The sequence below is a fragment of the Anopheles merus genome, chromosome 3L, assembly GCF_017562075.2.
Source record: "Anopheles merus strain MAF chromosome 3L, AmerM5.1, whole genome shotgun sequence".
Classification (NCBI taxonomy): Eukaryota; Metazoa; Arthropoda; class Insecta; order Diptera; family Culicidae; genus Anopheles; species Anopheles merus.
The window spans coordinates 2,123,049-2,142,201 of NC_054085.1; the positions used below are offsets into that span (position 1 = coordinate 2,123,049).

General features: G+C 41.4%; 1 protein-coding gene across 8 annotated transcripts in view; it reads left to right on the top strand.

Annotated features, from left to right (window-relative positions):
* Positions 1–6,267, top strand: part of LOC121598396 (frizzled-2) — a 59,873-nt gene extending 53,606 nt beyond the window's left edge. For all 8 annotated transcript variants that reach the window (XM_041925180.1, XM_041925179.1, XM_041925184.1 and 5 more), the window contains one exon: positions 45–6,267. In XM_041925180.1, coding sequence (XP_041781114.1) covers positions 363–2,426 — 2,064 coding nt within the window. In that variant the 5' untranslated portion in view covers positions 45–362 and the 3' untranslated portion in view covers positions 2,427–6,267. The remainder of the gene's footprint in view (positions 1–44) is intronic.
* The last annotated feature ends 12,886 nt before the right edge of the window (positions 6,268–19,153 follow it).

A 19,153-nucleotide genomic window follows, 5' to 3' on the forward strand; every position in this document is an offset into this window, starting at 1 on the left:
CCCACTGATGATTGTTTTTTCGTCTGTTTTAATTTATTCTACAGAATTCTACGCTTTGTATACGCAGCGAGAGCAAGAGAGAAGCATTACTGAACAACGCCCGAATGCAATTAGTCGTCGTATATGTAGCACGCACCGCTACGAAATGTTCAGCAGCACGATGCGGACAATCTAGCCGTAAAGACCAAAGGGAAAACGGGATTTAATCAGCTTATCGAGCAATTGAGCAATAAAAGCACCAGCAGAGTGTGCGACAAGTGCACGAAGCTACATTATCGTGAAGTAGCGATAGAGCGCCTGCCAGAGTGAAGCCGCAATCCAGACAAATACAACGTAACGCGTTTGGCGAACATACAGACACAATGGCACTGGCGCGAAGTAAACACAGACGGCACACGGTGCGAAGTACACTGCAACATACCGTTGGAGTACGCTGTGCTGTAAGCGTACTGCCGATACTACTGCTCATGATCAGTGGAGTAGCGGAATGTAGCTATCATTCCGGTGTCAGCCCGATGCCGCACGTACCTGCTGTGCCGAAAGATCCGAATTCGCGGTGCGAAGAGATCACCATTCCGATGTGCCGGGGAATCGGTTATAATTTAACCTCGTTTCCGAACGAGATGAACCACGAAACGCAGGAGGAAGCCGGCCTGGAAGTGCACCAGTTTTGGCCGCTGGTAGAAATCAAATGTTCGCCGGATCTGAAGTTTTTCCTTTGCTCGATGTACACCCCGATCTGCATCGAGGACTACCACAAACCGCTGCCGGTGTGCCGCAGCGTGTGCGAGCGGGCCCGAGCCGGCTGTGCACCGATTATGGAGTCGTACAGCTTCAACTGGCCAGAACGGATGGCTTGCGAAAATCTGCCCGTATCGGGCGACAGCGACAACTTGTGCATGGAGATGCCGAGAGAGGAAGAGCATGGCGAAGACCGCGGCGTCGGAGGGTCGTCGGGCGGTGGTAGCGGTAGCTCGGGACACTCTGGCAAGCCGACCCGCAAATCGCACGGTGGCAGCGGTGGCCAGAGCAGCGGCGGAGGCAACCAGCAGAACAACAAATGCAAGGGCAAGAATTCAAAAAACTGCCAAAATCCCCCAGGGGAAAGAACAAAAGAGTGCATGTGCCGGTGCCGGGAGCCACTGGTCACCCTGGGGAGGGAAAGCAGCACCACAACACTACTGCACCATCACGGCAGCCTAAGCAGCAACCAAAGTGTCGAAAGGGTCGGCGACGTGCAAAACTGCGCGATCCCGTGTCGGGGGGCGTTCTTCACCCAGGAGGAAAAGGACTTCGCCGGCATCTGGATAGCGCTGTGGTCCGGCCTCTGCGGCATAAGCACCCTAATGACACTGACCACCTTCCTCATCGACACCGAAAGGTTCAAGTACCCTGAGAGACCGATCGTGTTCCTGTCGGCATGCTACTTCATCGTTTCCTGTGGCTATCTCACGCGCATCTTTCTCGGCCACGACGAAATTGCGTGCGACGGGAAATCGATCAAGTACCCTTCGACGGGACAGAGCTCCTGCACCATGATCTTCATCATGATTTACTTCTTCGGTATGGCCTCCTCGATCTGGTGGGTGATCCTGTCGTTCACCTGGTTCCTGGCGGCCGGCCTGAAATGGGGCAACGAGGCAATTTCGAAGCATTCGCAGTACTTCCATCTTGCCGCATGGCTCATTCCGACCGTGCAGACCGTCTCGGTACTGCTGCGGCCCGCCGTCGATGGTGATCCCGTGGCTGGGATTTGCTACGTTGGCAACACGTCCGTCGAAAATCTGAAGAACTTTGTGCTTGCCCCGCTGTTTATGTACCTCGTTGTCGGCACCACCTTCCTGATGGCCGGGTTTGTATCGCTGTTCCGCATCCGGTCCGTGATCAAGCAGCAGGGTGGTATCGGTGCTGGCTCGAAGGCAGACAAACTCGAGAAGCTGATGATTCGGATAGGCATCTTCAGCGTGCTGTACACCGTACCGGCAACGATCGTCATCGGCTGCCATCTGTACGAGGCGTCTTACTTCGAGGACTGGATGACGGGCCTAACTTGTCCGTGCAAGGTAGCGCCCGGGCTGCGGCAGAAGCCGCTCTACTCGGTGCTCATGCTGAAGTACTTTATGGCACTGGCCGTCGGCATCACGTCGGGCGTTTGGATCTGGTCCGGAAAGACGGTCGATTCATGGCGGCGGCTCTGGAGAAGACTGTTCGGTTCGCCGGATCCTACCGGTGCAGGACAGGTGCTTATTAAGCCACGACCACCACTGCCCCAACCGTACGCCACGTCCGGCATCGGTGTGCCTGGATCGGCGGCAGCTTCACTGCTGGCCACCCCGTACACGCAAACCGTAGGCAGTGTGGCTTCCACCAGCCACCACCACCTGCATCATCACGTTCTCAAGCAGGCACCGTTGAGTCACGTATGACCTGGAGATATCGGCGGCGCATCTACCTTAACTGCCGGATCCGGATCGGTCGTAGATCCGCGCGCCGTCTCAGTCGTTGTTACGCTACCCGGTCCGCAACCGGGACAAGCTCTCAGCGATTATGGTCCGATATAGTTGACCGTTCGACCAGATGCGGCAACTCGAAGAATACCACCCAGCAATCTAAGTGAACTGTGAAAACCGTATCGGCTCTCATCCCTACCATTTTCACCGATACGCTGCTGGAAGGCGAACCCGTTTGCTCCCAGGGAATAGTAGTCCAGGAAGGCGGCGGGAAGGAACGTTTTCGTCCTACGTGGCCAGCAAGCTGGTGGTGGTGGCAAACGTTGGCAATGGAGCCGACCGGGTGTGAAATGGAGCGTGAAAGCAATTCTTAATAGTATTAAATTCAACTCAACTCAAATCGGTACTACTTCTATTTTCGTGCATACAAGGCACGAGCCAGACTAAAATGCTATCACTGACGATCACAACACCATAAGCTATCATTACGCTCTATCTACCTTATCCGTAATCGTGCGCATCATGCCCCCATACACATGCATAACCTACATTTAAAGCTCCTTATGAATAACTTATCCGACAGGCAGGCATATTGTAAGGACAGTTCAAGCTAGCGGCTCTCTTTCTAGTCGATGATGAGGATAGTAGTGGAATAGTGTTTTAGAGATGGTGAATAGATACATTGTTCGTGGAGATGTATGGAGTTGTGGATGTTTATAAGTTATATTTTATACATAGAGCTAAACACCCCACAAACGTAAGCAAAAGAACGTAACAAAACAGTGCGATAATATTGTACATGGGGAAGAATGTCTACGGTGTGCGATTGATTCGCAGCGAACAAAGTAAGAGGGAAACAGCACACAACAGAAGGAAACACAATTGACAATACCTTTTCTCATTCCTATGCCGATGAAATAACTCAAACAAAAACAACAATACAACAAATGCAAACCCCCCGTTTACACAACATCCATGTGTAAGAAGCCAAGGCAACGTTTTATACCACTGCCGCCAATATTTAGTTTTGCTCAGACACTCGAAAACGTTGCACCACCAAGGATAACATCCTTGGTGTGTCGCAGAGTGCCGCTTCTAGCAGCGACGACGACGAGCAACTAATTATCGGTGAACCCTCTCTTTCTAAAATGGTGCATTTTGATGAAACTTTTATACGTAATTAGAATTAATTTAAAATGCTTTTCAAAATTGAGCAACTTATACCCCATCGTAGATTGGAAATAATTAATCAATCCCCCCTCCCCAAACTCCTTTTTCGGCCCACATAACCGCCGATCAATTATATGTAGCATGTTTGCAAATTATCAACATCCCATTTAGAGTATCTACTCCGTGTTTTCATAGAGTGTAATTCATCCAGCATTCATCAATGCATTCAATTCAATTGCTAGAACTGTTTGCACACGAACGCTGCAAACCCAAAAAAGAAAACGCTTCAAAATCATTATACCGCTTCGAATTTCCCGTTTGCTCTGTATCGGTGTGAGAATTAGCCGTAGCCGGTGTTGTACAGTTTGCAAAAGTATATCTGCACGCTATCGTTTTGTTTACGTTTGTTTTTGTTTCGTTTGTAGTGGGATTTAGTTGCTTTATGTATGTGTGTGTATGTTTTTTTAACTTTCTCCACGTTCATTTGCCAATTTTCATACTCGTCCAGTGCAAGTTTCTCTCAGATTGCCATATAAAAGTCACACCCTCGGCAACCTTTGCTCCCCTTTTTTAGCGAAGGGTTGCAAGTGACGGTTAAGAATTACGGTTAGATCTTAAGTTAAGCAGAGGTTGTACGTATCACCTTCTAGCGGTGTGTTGATACTGGTCGGGCACGCGACAGTATCCAGTGTCCTCGCCAATGTTTTCTATCAGTTTGTTTTATGTTGCATTATTTTTGAGTTACACTTTTTTGTTACTTTTTATTTCTTCTTTCCGATTGCCTATCATCTTACTAGAAATCAGTGTTGTGTCTGCTTTATTTCAATGCAATGCTTAACAATAGAATAGACACCGGTTCGCATCCAGCTTCCTACGGTTCACAGCAACCAGCCGGCAATTGTTGGCTTCGGGAAGGAAATCGGTTAAAGTGTACATATCAACCAACTGCAAGGGCGCGTATACATTCATGCATTTTTGTATCTCGTTGTCCTGCCCCCCCCCCCCCCACACTCTCCCCTCTTCCCCTCAAATGTTTAGTTTCGTAGCCAGGAAGTAGGGCTAAGGGATGTTTAAACATAAACGGCCGAGAAATGAGAAAATTAAGTGTAAATGTTTTGTAATTTATTGTCATCGTTGTTGGATGCCCATCATTGCGGGTGGGGGGGGGGGGGGAAGTGTGCTATCGATTCGTGTTAATACCTCGAGCGCTCGAAGATCGCTCACCGAGCAATGTCAGCGCATAGGCTCCACGACACGACAAGTGTAATCGCTTTTGTACAGTACAGTGAATAGATATTTAGACGTGTAAGCTAAACGAAACGAAGGCAGAACAATAAGTTGTGAACGGAAACAAACAAAAGCAGCACATCACATGGACGACCGGGTAGCCGTATAAGTATCGTTGAGAAAGAACCAAAATAATGACACCTTTTTTCCAATGCAGCTAAATAAACCGACTTTACAGCTGTTTCCTTAAGATCAGTGACAAAAAAAAACCCTTAATCACAAATGATAACTCGACAAAAAGCAATTGAAAACAACTTTTCTCTATTCGATCGATTGTGTGAAAAAAATATTCGGCAAATTTATTTCCTCAACCACAACAGCCAAACTGTTAACGTAGGTGCAGAATGGGCTTGGCGCGTGTAGTAGAACAGGGAAAACCAAAGGCATCTAAGGCTCTCCTTTTTTATTTAATCCCTGCAACAGCAGCTCTGTCCAAACTGTGCCGCCTGGCAGCTAGGGAAAGAAGAGTTAAACACACATTAAAAGTGATCATGCACAATACAATGAATGGGACGAGAATATCTAATAAGAATGGATATTGTTTTGCGCGAAAAGGTTCAACAAACGTTAGGACACGGAAGAAGAAGAAAAAGAAAACATTTACAAATAAAGGAAATTTTTTAAAAAATATCTGGTTTTAACAGATACATAGACTGTATACGAATATTGTTCATTTACTGCGTTGACGAAAGGTAAACCGTGCGATCGCCAACGGCAGCTACACTTAACAGGGTCGCCCGAAATCAAACGAACGGATCCTTATGTTTGCACCTCTGTGTTTTACGATACACTTGCAAGCAATGCCAAGTGTTATATTTTGTTTATTTTTTTTAACAGTCTTGTCAAATTCGTTTGGTTTCGGGGACAAATGTTGAGGGCGTTACTGCTGTATACACACATACACACACAAATACCGTAACAGCGTCCAATCAAAGAGCTAGCGAAACCCAGGACAGTGGCCCAGGCATGTGTCGCATATGGGGTAGTCGTAAATCAAACACACAAAATAACAATTGTTTATGGGTGTTAGGATTATTTGCCATTCTACGGCAAAACGGGGCCCCGACGCAGGCACGTGCGAGAAACTTATATATATTAGGCGTTTAGATTAAAAAAAACTAGCCTGCGTCACACAGAATACAATCCTTTTTTGTAGGCTGAGAAACAAGTATATAGAGACAGCAGCAGGGGGTGGAGAGTGAATAAATGATAAGTCAAGAAGTGCACGCAAAACAGAAGAAGAAAATAATTGAAAAAAAAACAAACGCGCAGTAAAAGCTACTATTGTAAGACAACCTCTTATACAGTGGAAACAAAAGCATATTTTTAATTGTTTAATAAATTATTAAAATAATAAAAAAACATGATGTGGTATTTTCTTTTTTTATTTAAAAAATTTTTTTCAATTGAATATTGTACCTTGCTTATCGCTTTATACGTTAGATTTTCGGTTCGCTTCGAACGCTTTAATGTCCTAATCTCGCTAACGTACCCCTCGTATCGTTCTGTTTGTTTTATATTTGTATATATAGCGGTATGTGCCGGTCTCGTAATACAGTCGTCATCTCGTATGACTTAACAACAACCCGTCATGGGTTTAATCCCCAAATGGACCGTGCCGCCATACGTAGGACTGACTATCCTGCTATGGGGGGAAATCAATTAGTCATTGAAAGCCAACCTCACAAGTGGCACAGGCAGGACTTGACCGACAACGGTTAATTAAACACAACAAATACATTAAATAATATCCATCCTTACATAGTTTCATTTTAATTTTACTTTCGTTCTAAGATTGTAAAAAAAATCATTCAAGTAAGAGTATTATGTACTTTTAAACAATAACTAAACTGAAACGCACATAATATACCAAATTATTACAATATACTTTTATTGTGATAAATATTACTTTTGACCGTTCCATTTGAATAAAAATAAATAAATAAATAAATCCTATCCGACTCCGCAATTTCGGAACCGACTCCGAAAAGTAGTTCCACTCTCCATTACCCAAAGCCGTTTGGAATCGTCTGGAGCCGTATGGAATTGTCCAAAGTCGCTGCAGTCGGAGTCGTCCGTGCTTTTTCCGTCGATTTTGCGTAGATTTCGTTTTTTTCCTCTTTCGCTATGCACGTGCAATTCTTAAACAGGCCATTCTTTCTACGGACGGCCCTGACCCCGAACGACTCCGAATTCATTCAGACAACTCCGAATGAATTCGGACGAATTTGAATGAATTGACATGACGATTAAACAAATAAACAAATAAATAAACAAAAGCGCATATAGTAGAATGTTTACACGATTATAGTGCCTATACCCTTCCTGTAGGAAAAAAGAACAATGAGGCAACGTCTATGTTCGTCTTTTAAGATGTATGATCTAAGGTTTGATAACATTCCCAACTATTTTCAATTCCCCTTTCGGATTGTTTTTCCATTCATCATTCTCATTCATCATTCTCAACAAACCTCCAACTGTTTCCGAAGTGTAAGACTGGAACGATTTTGACTTCATTCGATAGGATTTTCTTCTGCGAACAATATCGCTGCAAAAAAAAATCGTACAACTGTACACCATATTTAGACGAATTGCAACATGGACTAGTGTTGGGATTCAAGGCACTAGTGTTGGGATGTTGGAAGATTCAGGATTCGAAAGATTCGAAGATTCAATCCCTAGAAAGATTCGATCGTATCGGATCCCGTTTTTAAGATTTTAATCCCTAAAATATTTCATTGCGATTCGATCGGGATTGGGATTCGAAGATTCGAATCCCTTCAGAGATTCATTCTTCCCATCACTAACATGGACCGATCGCGTAAGTAGTAGTAGTAAGATTTGTTTATAGAGATTTTGAGTCTTGCGACTACATTCATCTCTTTGCAGGTAGATTATTGGTGTGGAGTTGGGTTGATTTTGATTATATTTTATTGTATAGGTCTATGTCTTTCAGAAATTTAAGGAGGTTCTTTTGGTGGAGTTTTGTTATAACATCGGCAAAGTCCAGCCCGCGGGCCAAATGCTGCCCGCCGCAACATTCAATCCGGCCCGCGAAAGGATTTGACTGATTTTGAAAGATGGGAAGAAACTATTTGTATACAAATCACTGAATATCTTTTAGAATAACATTTTATACCATTGTACTCTTTCAACTTTAATTAAAGTACTTTGGAATGACGGATCGATCTCCCGGCCCAGATAACTCATAAATGTAGCCACTTGTACCTCTGTCTTCATTTTTAGCTTCTTATGGAACCTCAAAAAATGAACCTGGGCTCTCTTGCGATGCTTTGATTGTTGCCTAATAGTACCAAGATGTTGGTGACCAAAGACACGTTCTTATGCGACGACAGACTTGTGTACGCAGTCCATTTAAGTCGCTACGGGGTGTTATTCGTTGATCGCGCACGCTTCTAAGTTGGTTGGTCAACTTTTTGGTCATCATGGTAAGAGTTCGACTGATGAAGGTGTCAAGGTGAGGGTACTGATAGAGATTGTCTGTTGTCTCAAGGGATACTACTATTCAAAGTGCAATTAACGTTTTGTTAGAGCGGGTGAAGATAATCCCATGATAAACCTCTGAATTGGTCAATTTGTTAATGCAACCGTTATGTAATTTTAACTTTGTTTCAACACGACAATAAGACTTTCGGAATGAAGGAAATCGCATACAAAATTTAATATTGATGAGATATACTAAAGCCTGGTTACAATAAATTTATTTAAATTTTTGCATGCGACTTGCATTTGATGAGAGAGCATTATACTTTCACCAACGCAAAACATGCAATACAAAATTTTAAATATTGTGAAAGAGCTCCATACATTTTCACTCGATTTTTTTTTTTATTTTGTTTTATTCGTTTTTCTTAATTTGTCACAAATCAGTTGGTTTCTCTTTACACTATATTAGGGATATTTTCGATCGTATTTGAAAGCAAAAACAAATATTTAAAAATCCCTGTTGTTTTAACGAGAACGCCGATTCCACACTGTTGCTGTTTACGAGTACAACAATTATCAAAGTGCTTTTTCATAAGGAATCAGTTTTCAATTGATCTGACATGGCATTACTTATCGATAAAGCATTTTTAAAATTACTAAATCTATTTTTACTTCGATAATTTTTCAGCCGTTCAGACTTTTGTATCATCCCCGGAATATCTTAAATATGTTTTGCGGCGTGGGAGGATGGGGTCTTGAGGAAGCGATATTGATCCCTTTTTGTTATGTTTTAACTGATCACATTTTTGGCCATCTATTGCCGATTCTCAAATGATTAAACATTAGTTTTTAAAGTAGGTATCATTAATTTTGAACCATACTTGGATGATATAATTACAGAAAAACAACAATAATACCTAAAATGTTTCTAAAAAATTAAAATGTAATAATTTAAGCGCAATAATAAAAAAAACCGCATTCACCTGGCCCGCGGCACTCGATCATTTACTAAAGTTGGCCCTTTGCCTCAAAAGTTTGCCGACCGCTGAGAAAGAGCATCATCAATGCTGTTTGAGATGTTGTATTCTATGCGTTTAGGTTCGTAACCACGGCATTTAACCAAAAAGTTTGACGGTAATGGAGACACCGCAACAACTGCATAGTGGGGGACTGCTCTTTTCCATTAGATAGCTGTGGGTGAGGAGTGTGTGACCTATCCGCAGTCTAGATAAAACTTTTTGGTCTTTTCTAGAGTCTGTATCTGGCCAAACGTTTGTGGATGTTTTGATTTGGCGCGATCACGAAAGATTATCCCTAGCGGCTTTCGAAGAGCTGGTGAAGCTGGTGTGTTGTTCCCTAGTTCGTTTGTTCTGAAGAAGCAGTATAAAGCACCGAGAGAATCTTTACCATGTGTTTAAATCAATTCACCAACTAACTGTTGTGGATAGACGTGCCGAGCCCTGGATTCGCCGTAGCAGTTGCGCTGCTGCTGGTCGACATCCAGGAATCGACACTGCGCTCACGCACACTAATACGCCGCACTTAGCGATGCGCGCTAAGTGTGTGCAGAGCGCACCTAACGCAGGAGTGTGTAACAGGCTACCGGTCGAGCAGGGCTCCCGGTAGGGCTCACGGTGCGGCTTGTGCGCGCGGCCCCATACATCATTGTATTGTGTTTTGTATCATTTAATATGTGTAATAAAGGTGTAAACAGTTCAAACATAAAAGTGGCGACGAGGATGGGATCCTCTTGCGCAAGGAGGATCCTACAGAACCCGCGGCAGCCATCGCGTTTCGTCTGGCCTTTCTGCAGCGTCAGTGCAGCGGCCATCGCGATGGCACGGTTCCCTGTGCCTTTGGATACCGCGGAACATCGGGCCGCCGCCACCGCAGACACCGTGGCCCCGGCTGCTGTCCCATCACTGGCGACCGCTGCAATGGGCAGCCGGCTACACACCACCCACTGCAGCCGCATATCAAGGGCGACGGCACATTCCGCCCCGGCTCGAGCCCTGCAGCACGTCATCGGCGAAGCAGCTATCCCGCCGCAGCTCGAGCCCAGCAACACCAACAGCAACGCGCAAGTTGCTTCGGCTGCAGCACCGCAGCACGTCATCGGCGAGGTCGCATTCCCGCCGCGGCTCGAGCCCTGCAGCACGTCATCGGTGAAGCAGCAATCCCGCCGCAGCTCGAGCCCCGCATCACCAACAGCAACGCGCAAGTTGCTTCGGCTGCCGCACCTCAGCACATCATCGGCGAGGTCGCAATCCCGCCAAGGCTCGAGTCCGCCTCATCATCGGCAACCCGCAGGTTGCCTTGACTGCAGCACGGCAGCACGTCATCGGCGAGGTCGCATTCCCGCCGCGGCTCGAGCCCCGCATCACCAACGGCGACACGTAAGTCGCCTCGGCTGCAACGCAGCAGCCTCGCATCATAGGCGACGACACATTCCGCCTCACCTGCAGCAAACCCAGCACGTCCAGCCAGAGACGCCATCGCTGTGGCCGGCCATTGCTGTCGCCGGTCATGGCCCTGCCGGTGCAAGGTTTCATCGCGGCACCACCCTCACCTCCCGGCAGGCGTAGCAGCGACGCTACAATCCGAGGACGCGAACGCGGCATCATCGCCGCCGCCCGGGACAACGGTGCACCATAGCAGACGCTCCCGAGGAAAGCGAACGCGGCATCATCGCCGCCGCCCCGGGACAACAGGTCATCATCGCAGACGCGACCCGAGGACAGCGAACGCGGCTTCATCGCCGCCGCTCCAGAAACAACAGCCGCAACCCGAGGAACGCGAACGCGGCATCATCGCCGCCGCCCGGGAACATGAGCGCAGCAGCATCACGGGCCCCACTACGTACCATCGGTCGAAGGGTGTCACCACGCTGGTATTCCGTTGTGGAATATCACCCGCGTCGGTTCGACCCTTCGGTTATTAAAAGGGGGAGATGTTGTGGATAGACGTGCCGAGCCCTGGATTCGCCGTAGCAGTTGCGCTGCTGCTGGTCGACATCCAGGAATCGACACTGCGCTCACGCACACTAATACGCCGCACTTAGCGATGCGCGCTAAGTGTGTGCAGAGCGCACCTAACGCAGGAGTGTGTAACAGGCTACCGGTCGAGCAGGGCTCCCGGTAGGGCTCACGGTGCGGCTTGTGCGCGCGGCCCCATACATCATTGTATTGTGTTTTGTATCATTTAATATGTGTAATAAAGGTGTAAACAGTTCAAACATAAAACTAACGATAACATTTAAACTAAATCCGGCCTTCATTATCACTGCATATTCTAGAAAGTCACAAGTTGTCGATGACTTCTATAGCAACGGCATCTGGTATATAAAAATCCTGTTTTACCGCAATAGATTATCACAACGGTGCACAATGAGCAGTTTAGAACAAATTTTGGGATAAAATCATTTTCACTTAAATTGCTAGTTTTTATAGCTTGTTGTCAAGTACCATGATGGTACATTTAATACGTAGTTCGTACCCATACTACCAGGTGGCGCTACATAAAATAGCGTTTTCAGGGTACAGTAGGTGACCCCTAACAAGATGTGTTTTATTGGAGTTTTTTTAAAGTGGAAGTCCGTTAACTGGAGTGATTCTCAGTTAAAAATCACATAAAGGTCAAAATATGAAATAACCGGAATCTTACTAAAGGAAATTCATAGCAAATGTGAATTTTTCTCACAAATTTAAACTCTCAGTTAGCGGCCATCTACTGTAGTTTTAAAAGTTTCATTAATTTTGTGTGTTTTTTTTCTTTTACTTGTTATTTCTAATGGTATATTCCTAATAATTTATTATATTCTAATAGTTTTGAAAAACACAATATTTTCTGCATTTTATACGAGAACTGTAGCTAATTTGTATCACTTTTACTCATAGGTAATACAAGTATAAAAATATTTATACACAACCTAGATGGATGCTATTACAAGCTCTCGTTTCGAAAGGCATGAAAATTTCAAATCTGTTGTTTTACGCATTTTCTTAGACATTGATATCACACAATATTCATGCAAAACTTTCCCAAGTCCTCAGAGCGTGTAATAAAACTAAAATACTGATGTTCTTGGGTTTGCAACTGTCCGAACAAATCAGAATCAGAGCTAGCAGCGCTTGTTTCAACGATAGCGACAAACAAAGTATTTACATCATTTGTGAAGTTGAACTCTGTCTTTTATTTAGTGTGTGTAGCTACCGATATTGAACTGGTTAACGAATCAGATGAATACAGCGCATTATGCAACATGTCCTTCTGGTTGCAATTTCTTTCTTGAAAAATATTCTTTCTAGCATACTCCATTCTGTCCTTCTATTTAATTTGTCATGATTTTTGGCAGTTTCTTCTCCCAAGTGCCAATGGTCTATTAATAATATTTTCCTGTTATGGAAGATAGATATAATTTTACAATTGTTTGACTTACATAAGTCTATAACCTGGGGTAGGACCAAAGGGTATGTGGTTCTCGTTTGCTTTATTATATTTTATAATAAAGTTAGGCTAGAATAGAAATTTACATATTAAATAAGTACATGAACTAAAACTAAGATACACAGTTTACTAAATGGAAATGAAAGATTATCAAAAGCACGTAGAAAAGGTTACACTCGGCACCTATGGAGCCGCCCAGTAACACATGTGTCTGTTTTTAGAAAAAAGATGATGTAAAAAAACTTCAATAAAATTCGCGTTTGCAAACTATCGTAGAATGTTTCTTAACAGATTGATAGTATATATATAGTATATATATTACACTATTATGTGATATATATGAAACGACGCAACTCGACGAATCTTGCATAATGACAACGAGTCAGAATGTATAAGGATGAACATTTTTAGAAGTTTTTTTTTTCAGTTTTTATCATATATTTTAGCAGAATTTTAAATTTACTATAAGTCATCTCGAATGTATTCATAAAGTTGACTAAATAACCTTGCAAAATTGCATAAATTAATCAACAAAAAAATTATATTCAAAAAGAGTTAGCAAGGTTAAAAAAAGTGAAGATTTTACCGCGTTTTTTCAATAAGTCTCGACTTTGAGAGGTCTATTCTAGAGAACCAGAAGAGATAAAAAGCTCATATTTGGATTTTTTTAGCTTAACCCTAAAGATTGAAACCTATACTTTGGAATTCTGTTATTACAAAGTTGATTTATTAAATCTCATTCCGGCAAATGCCCATTGTGCGGTGGCCAGATTCTAAGATGCAAACCTACAATTTATGTGCAATAAAGTTAAAGGGCATCAATTTTTTTTCTCACAGTTCGGGTTTGTTTTCATTCCGAATTTAAATTTAATTTCTTCTGTAACTATTTTTTCGTTAACCAAAGGATAATAGTAGCTTCGTTGTTTTGAATTCAGTTTGTTGTTATTAATATTACGCCATATCTTGTTCCAATGCAGTGATGGTGTTTTGGATTGAATATGTGGTAGAGGAAGCGAATCCATTACTTTTTTGTAAATTTCTTTTGCTGAAGGATTATTTTTATATCTATCATTTAAATAGGCTAGTTCAGTTCTTATTGGCACTAAACAAGGATAGAATGATGGAAGATCTTTAATGTTAGGTGGATTTTCTGTTTGGTTCAAGAAGCTTTTTGTAAACGGCATGTGTTGTTTTTCAATTAGGTGTCGGTTGATCAATAATGTTCTAAGTTTGAGTTCTGGTATTAGCAAGTTAAGACCTCCCTTTGCTTTTTTTTGAGCAAGTTGTTGCATTTTTACTCTTGGCCCTCCATTTGACCATATGAATATTCCCAGATAGAATGTCAGCCTCCCAAGATGGTATTTGCTTATTGTCATAACTGATCCAATGTACCACAATTTCGATGTTAGGAAAGTATTGGCTAGTATGACCCGTTGCTGGATGTTGCGCTCCCTCATTTTTTGCTGTCTTACTAATTGAGCAAACTTATGTGTTGTCGCTTCCCAATTCAATTTCATCGTCAAACGAAATGAGTTTGTGAATAGAATTCCTAAGATTTTGATTTTTTGTCTGTTTTCAATCCATTCTATGTTGATTCTATTGTGATTATTGATTACTCCTATATCCATTGCAAGGGATTTGGTTGTGTTAAGCTTTGCTCCTGATTCAGTTTCGTATTCTTCGAATGCTTTTTTATGTTGAATATTTTATTCATATCCGTTGTGATAATAGAAATGTCATCTGCATAAAAGTTAACTAAATCATTTTGACTGTTGCATATGATTTCTAATTTGCATAGAAGCGGGTGTATATATACAAGGTAAATAAATGCATTGCCAGGGGGTCTCCTTGCCTTACCGATTTTTTTATATGAAGTTTTCCTTGGAGGGATCCATTTATGTACAATCTTGAGGTAGATACTGAGTAAATTTTTTTGATGAGCGTAATAAAGTTTTCTTTAAATCCAATTGCCGTCAAGGTTTTGTACAAATATGTATGGTCGACTCGATCAAATGCCTTTCCCATGTCAAAAGAGATGAGTTTTCCTGCTATTTTCTTTTCCTTGAAGTTCATAATTCTATCTTTGATCGAAAGAAGTGCCTGAAAAATATTGTTTTTTCCGTTGCCACATTTCTGAGAAGATGTTAGGATATTGTGTGTGTCAAGGATATTTTTCATTCTGAATTTCAAAATTCGACTAAAAATCTTATAATCTGCGTTGAGCAGTGTTATAGGCCTCCAATTTTCGATTTCGAAAGTATTATTATTTTTTGGTATCAAAACAATTATTCCTTCAACAAATTTGGGTGGAATATCATTATCAAGAGCTTCATTGATTATAAGATTAAGTTCCTTATGAATAATATCAAAAAATGTTTCATAGAACTCATATGATAAACCATCTAATGCTGGACTACGATTTTTAGTTGCTGTTCGAATGGTATGAAATATTTCTAAAGTTTCCAATTTCTTTTGTTAGATCATTATTGAGCACACATGCCTCAGGTATTTTTCTGGGAATGATTGGCGTTGAATTTAAACAATTATCGTTGCCTGAAAAGAGTAGCTTGGACTGTTCCTGAATGGCGTCGAGTATCTCGTTTTCGTTTTCTAATGTTCGATTATTTAAACGGAGTTTTTTAATGAAATTACGATTTTTCCTGCGTTTAAATAGATGAAATGTACACATTGGTTCTCCTGCAATGTAGTTATTGTTTTCTTTCTTTCGAATATGATTCATTTAATCTAGATGGTAACCTATCATGCGTTTGATTATATTCTTTGTAATGCATTTTAGTTTTCCATAGGAAAAAACTTTTTAATTTTTGGTTTTGCATATTTTATCCACCATGTTAACCAGTTTCCGTAGTGTTTTTTTTTTACCTGGTCCATCTTATCCATTTTTTTTTTGAATTCGTTTTGAATTTCTTGTGTTGTAATATATTTCCTATATGACCATAGCTTTTGCCTTGTTATTATTTGTTGATTATTATTTGGCAGTGCTAATCGTATGACATAAGCACGGTGATCACTAAACGAAACGCTGTGAATGTCAACCGAGCGGAGATTTTCTTTTAAATTACGTGATACATATATCCTATCTATACGTGAAGCAGAGTTGGAAGTAATGTAAGTAAATTCTGGTTCATTTTTAACAAATTCCAAGTATCTACTAAATTCACATTATTAATTGCATTACGTAATGCTGGGCTATAGTTCGAGGTTCCAAGTGCATATTTTTTATTAATAATGCAATTGAAATCTCCTACAATAATTATATTTTCAACGGGATGTCTTAGGTGATATGCTAACGACTGTTGAAAGAATCGTTCTCTATGTGTTCTGTTTTGGCTACCGGATGGCGCGTAGATATTAATAAGTTTGGTTTTGCCAAAGCACAGGGATATAATTCTCCCGTCTAAACTTTTTTCAACATGGGAAAATGAAATATCTTGCTTTAAAGCTATTGCAGCCCCTCTTTGTCGTTCATCTATGTTTTTTTATTGATTCATAGCCTTGAATTATTTCCAATGACGAATCGTTGACCTCTTCCATGCATATTATATCTAAATCTAGCTTTTTTGCTGTACCAATAAGAGCGTCTGTTTTAGTTGTGTTAGATATATTACATATATTAATACTTCCTATACGATAGGATTTTTTGAATTCTGTTATGTTTAAATGTGTATTAGTGTTGGCCATTTCGAAATTATCTTTTACTTTGCGATGAGTCGAATCTTTTTTTATTCAGCTGTGTTAGAATTAGAATTTATCGAGATTGCCTCCTACCTATTATAATATTGTCTTCAGCCGATTTCATGTATCTCGTTCGTCCTCATTTCAATTGTACCGTTATAAAGTCGGTCAGTTTTTTATCAGCTTGTCTTTTCGCCGAAGGGTAAAATTAAGGCTCAGCCCTCTACGTTACATAGGAGAAGCGTTATATGCCTTGAAACATTCCCAAGCAACATTTTTATTATAGTTTTGTCCACGCGACCGACCAGAGTCTATTTTTCGAACAAAAAATATTTAAAACTGCGATGAAAATAAAAGTTTTATGTTTTAAGATTAACCAACATCAAGGAAATTTAATTCTGAAACATAAGGTATATACAAAGTTTATGAAAAATAGTCAATAAAAGTTCTAAAAACTCATGAAGCTTTAAATTGGAGTAACATTTCCAAAAGCAGAAAATAAAACAATATGTAAAACATATGTAATTAAGTTAAATATATGACATGTATTTATTATCTATGAAATCTATGTTTCTGGCCATTTTAAATCATAATTACATTTAGTTTAAAGGCACTATTATAAGGGCGATGAATTAGGTTTATAAATAAATTTGCACATTGATTATAATTTCAATATTATAGTTCTACACCAATAGTGGGCTAAGAAATGTATAAGCATTTTAATATTTTAATTGTTTTAAAAGTAATTCTTAAATTAAATAACATTAATGAATATCAAATATAGTAAGGTAATAGTCATATAATTTTTTTTTATTTTAATGAATTATCAATGAATCTAAACCTTATGAACGATTGCTGAACATTCATTAGATTTCGATTATTAGACATTGTTATCAATCAATTTGCTCATCCACGACGGTTAAAACAGGCGTTCAAAAAAATGCTGCTTGGGTTTGTGGTAAACTGGCGTTACGCGTAACGCTAGCGTAACGTAGAAGGCTAAGCCTTACTTTTACCGCGATATCCGTTCGGAATACCGGCACATGCGAAGGCGTCGCTCCATACACCTTCGGTAACGCAGATAACGTCTCCGTATCTCTGCATATGGTTTTTTATGTGTGTGTTTGAAACCATCGCTGAAGCGTCGTGAATCTTCACGATCGTTGACCCATCGTCCATAGTAATTGGTATGGGATATTCCACACCTTTACACTGAATAGTGTGTTTGCCATCGTTTTTTCCACGATGTCCAAGGCAATACTTTGCTCCTTGATGTCTACGTGACATGAAACGGACGACGTCCGGAGGTGAATTCTGTTCACCTGTATCATCGGAATTCCAAATTTCCCGGTTATGAAGTCAATCACTTCATTAGTTGTTGGCTTGTTTGGGACATGAGAAAAGTCCAGCTTAATGCTAGATTGTCCCGTTGCCGACATGGTGCCGGTCTGCCACACGCTTGTAGTTTTCACGCACACTTGTCTTTAGTTTTTTTTTTTTGCTGAGCACTCTGCTTCTACGTCTGTACTGCTCGAGCTCTAGAACCGAACTACAATTATCCTCGAACATAAATCGTTCCATTTGCCACTGTCACACATAATTTTTCTTCCAAAACAACACTAGCAAACTTGTAGCTAACTACTACATTTACAATTACTCTGCAATTATAACATGACTTTTCCTCTTCCTTCTTTGAACCACTATTCGGATGATCGTCTTGTGGACCACAATGTGGTTAAATACATAAATTGTACCACCGTCTCAGCTGCCAGACACACACACACTTTCGAGCAGACCATGCCTATAATTTCTCCGCGTGCAGTCAATTTTCAACGCCTAATCTGACACAAGTGTGTGGCGTCGTCGCTTCATTCCGTTCATTCCAAACCGACGGACGACGATTAAACCTGAGCGCCTACGGCGGGGATGTGAGGGAATGTGAGGGGTTTGAAATAAAATTTCCATCCCGGGACTGAAACGTTAAACCTATTTGCGGCTCCGTCAAATCGTTGTCCTATTGACTCCATGACGATCATCATCAGTGGAAATTTATTTTAACGAATCCGCTACCCCATTGCTTCGTTGTATGATGTCGTTGAAATTCTGTCCGCTGCATTCTCACAGCATTATCGCACCGCCATGGCGTAGTGGTAGTATCAGTAGTAGTGATGCACCGGGAGTAGGTGACTTTTTTTCCTTTCATCTGTACTTACAGCGGTTCTTCTGAACCGATTGAAGCAGTATCATTACTCAAGCTGACACGGCATTGCACACAGTTGTCTGCTGTTTTCTTTTTAGTTGCATTTGCTGCAATTTGGGAAAATTCCATCAAAAGAAACCGATAAACCTTCTGTACAAATGTGACGCATGGGGCGTGTGTTGATTTGTGCTGATTGAAGACTAGTTATTCTCTAGCATAAGTTGCAAATCCAATTAAGGGAATATGTATGAAGGTATCGGAATGCTTCTCAAATCCTTTAAAGAAATTATTTTTATACTTTTAAACCAAAATTGCTGAAATTCGGGAATATGGCAAGGAAATTAAAATGAAATCTTGTATCCTCTCTATGTTAAAATCTCATATCCCTCGATCTTTTGGTATGAATATTCATGCTATGTATACTACGATCAATGTTCAACCTCCGATTCGATCTACA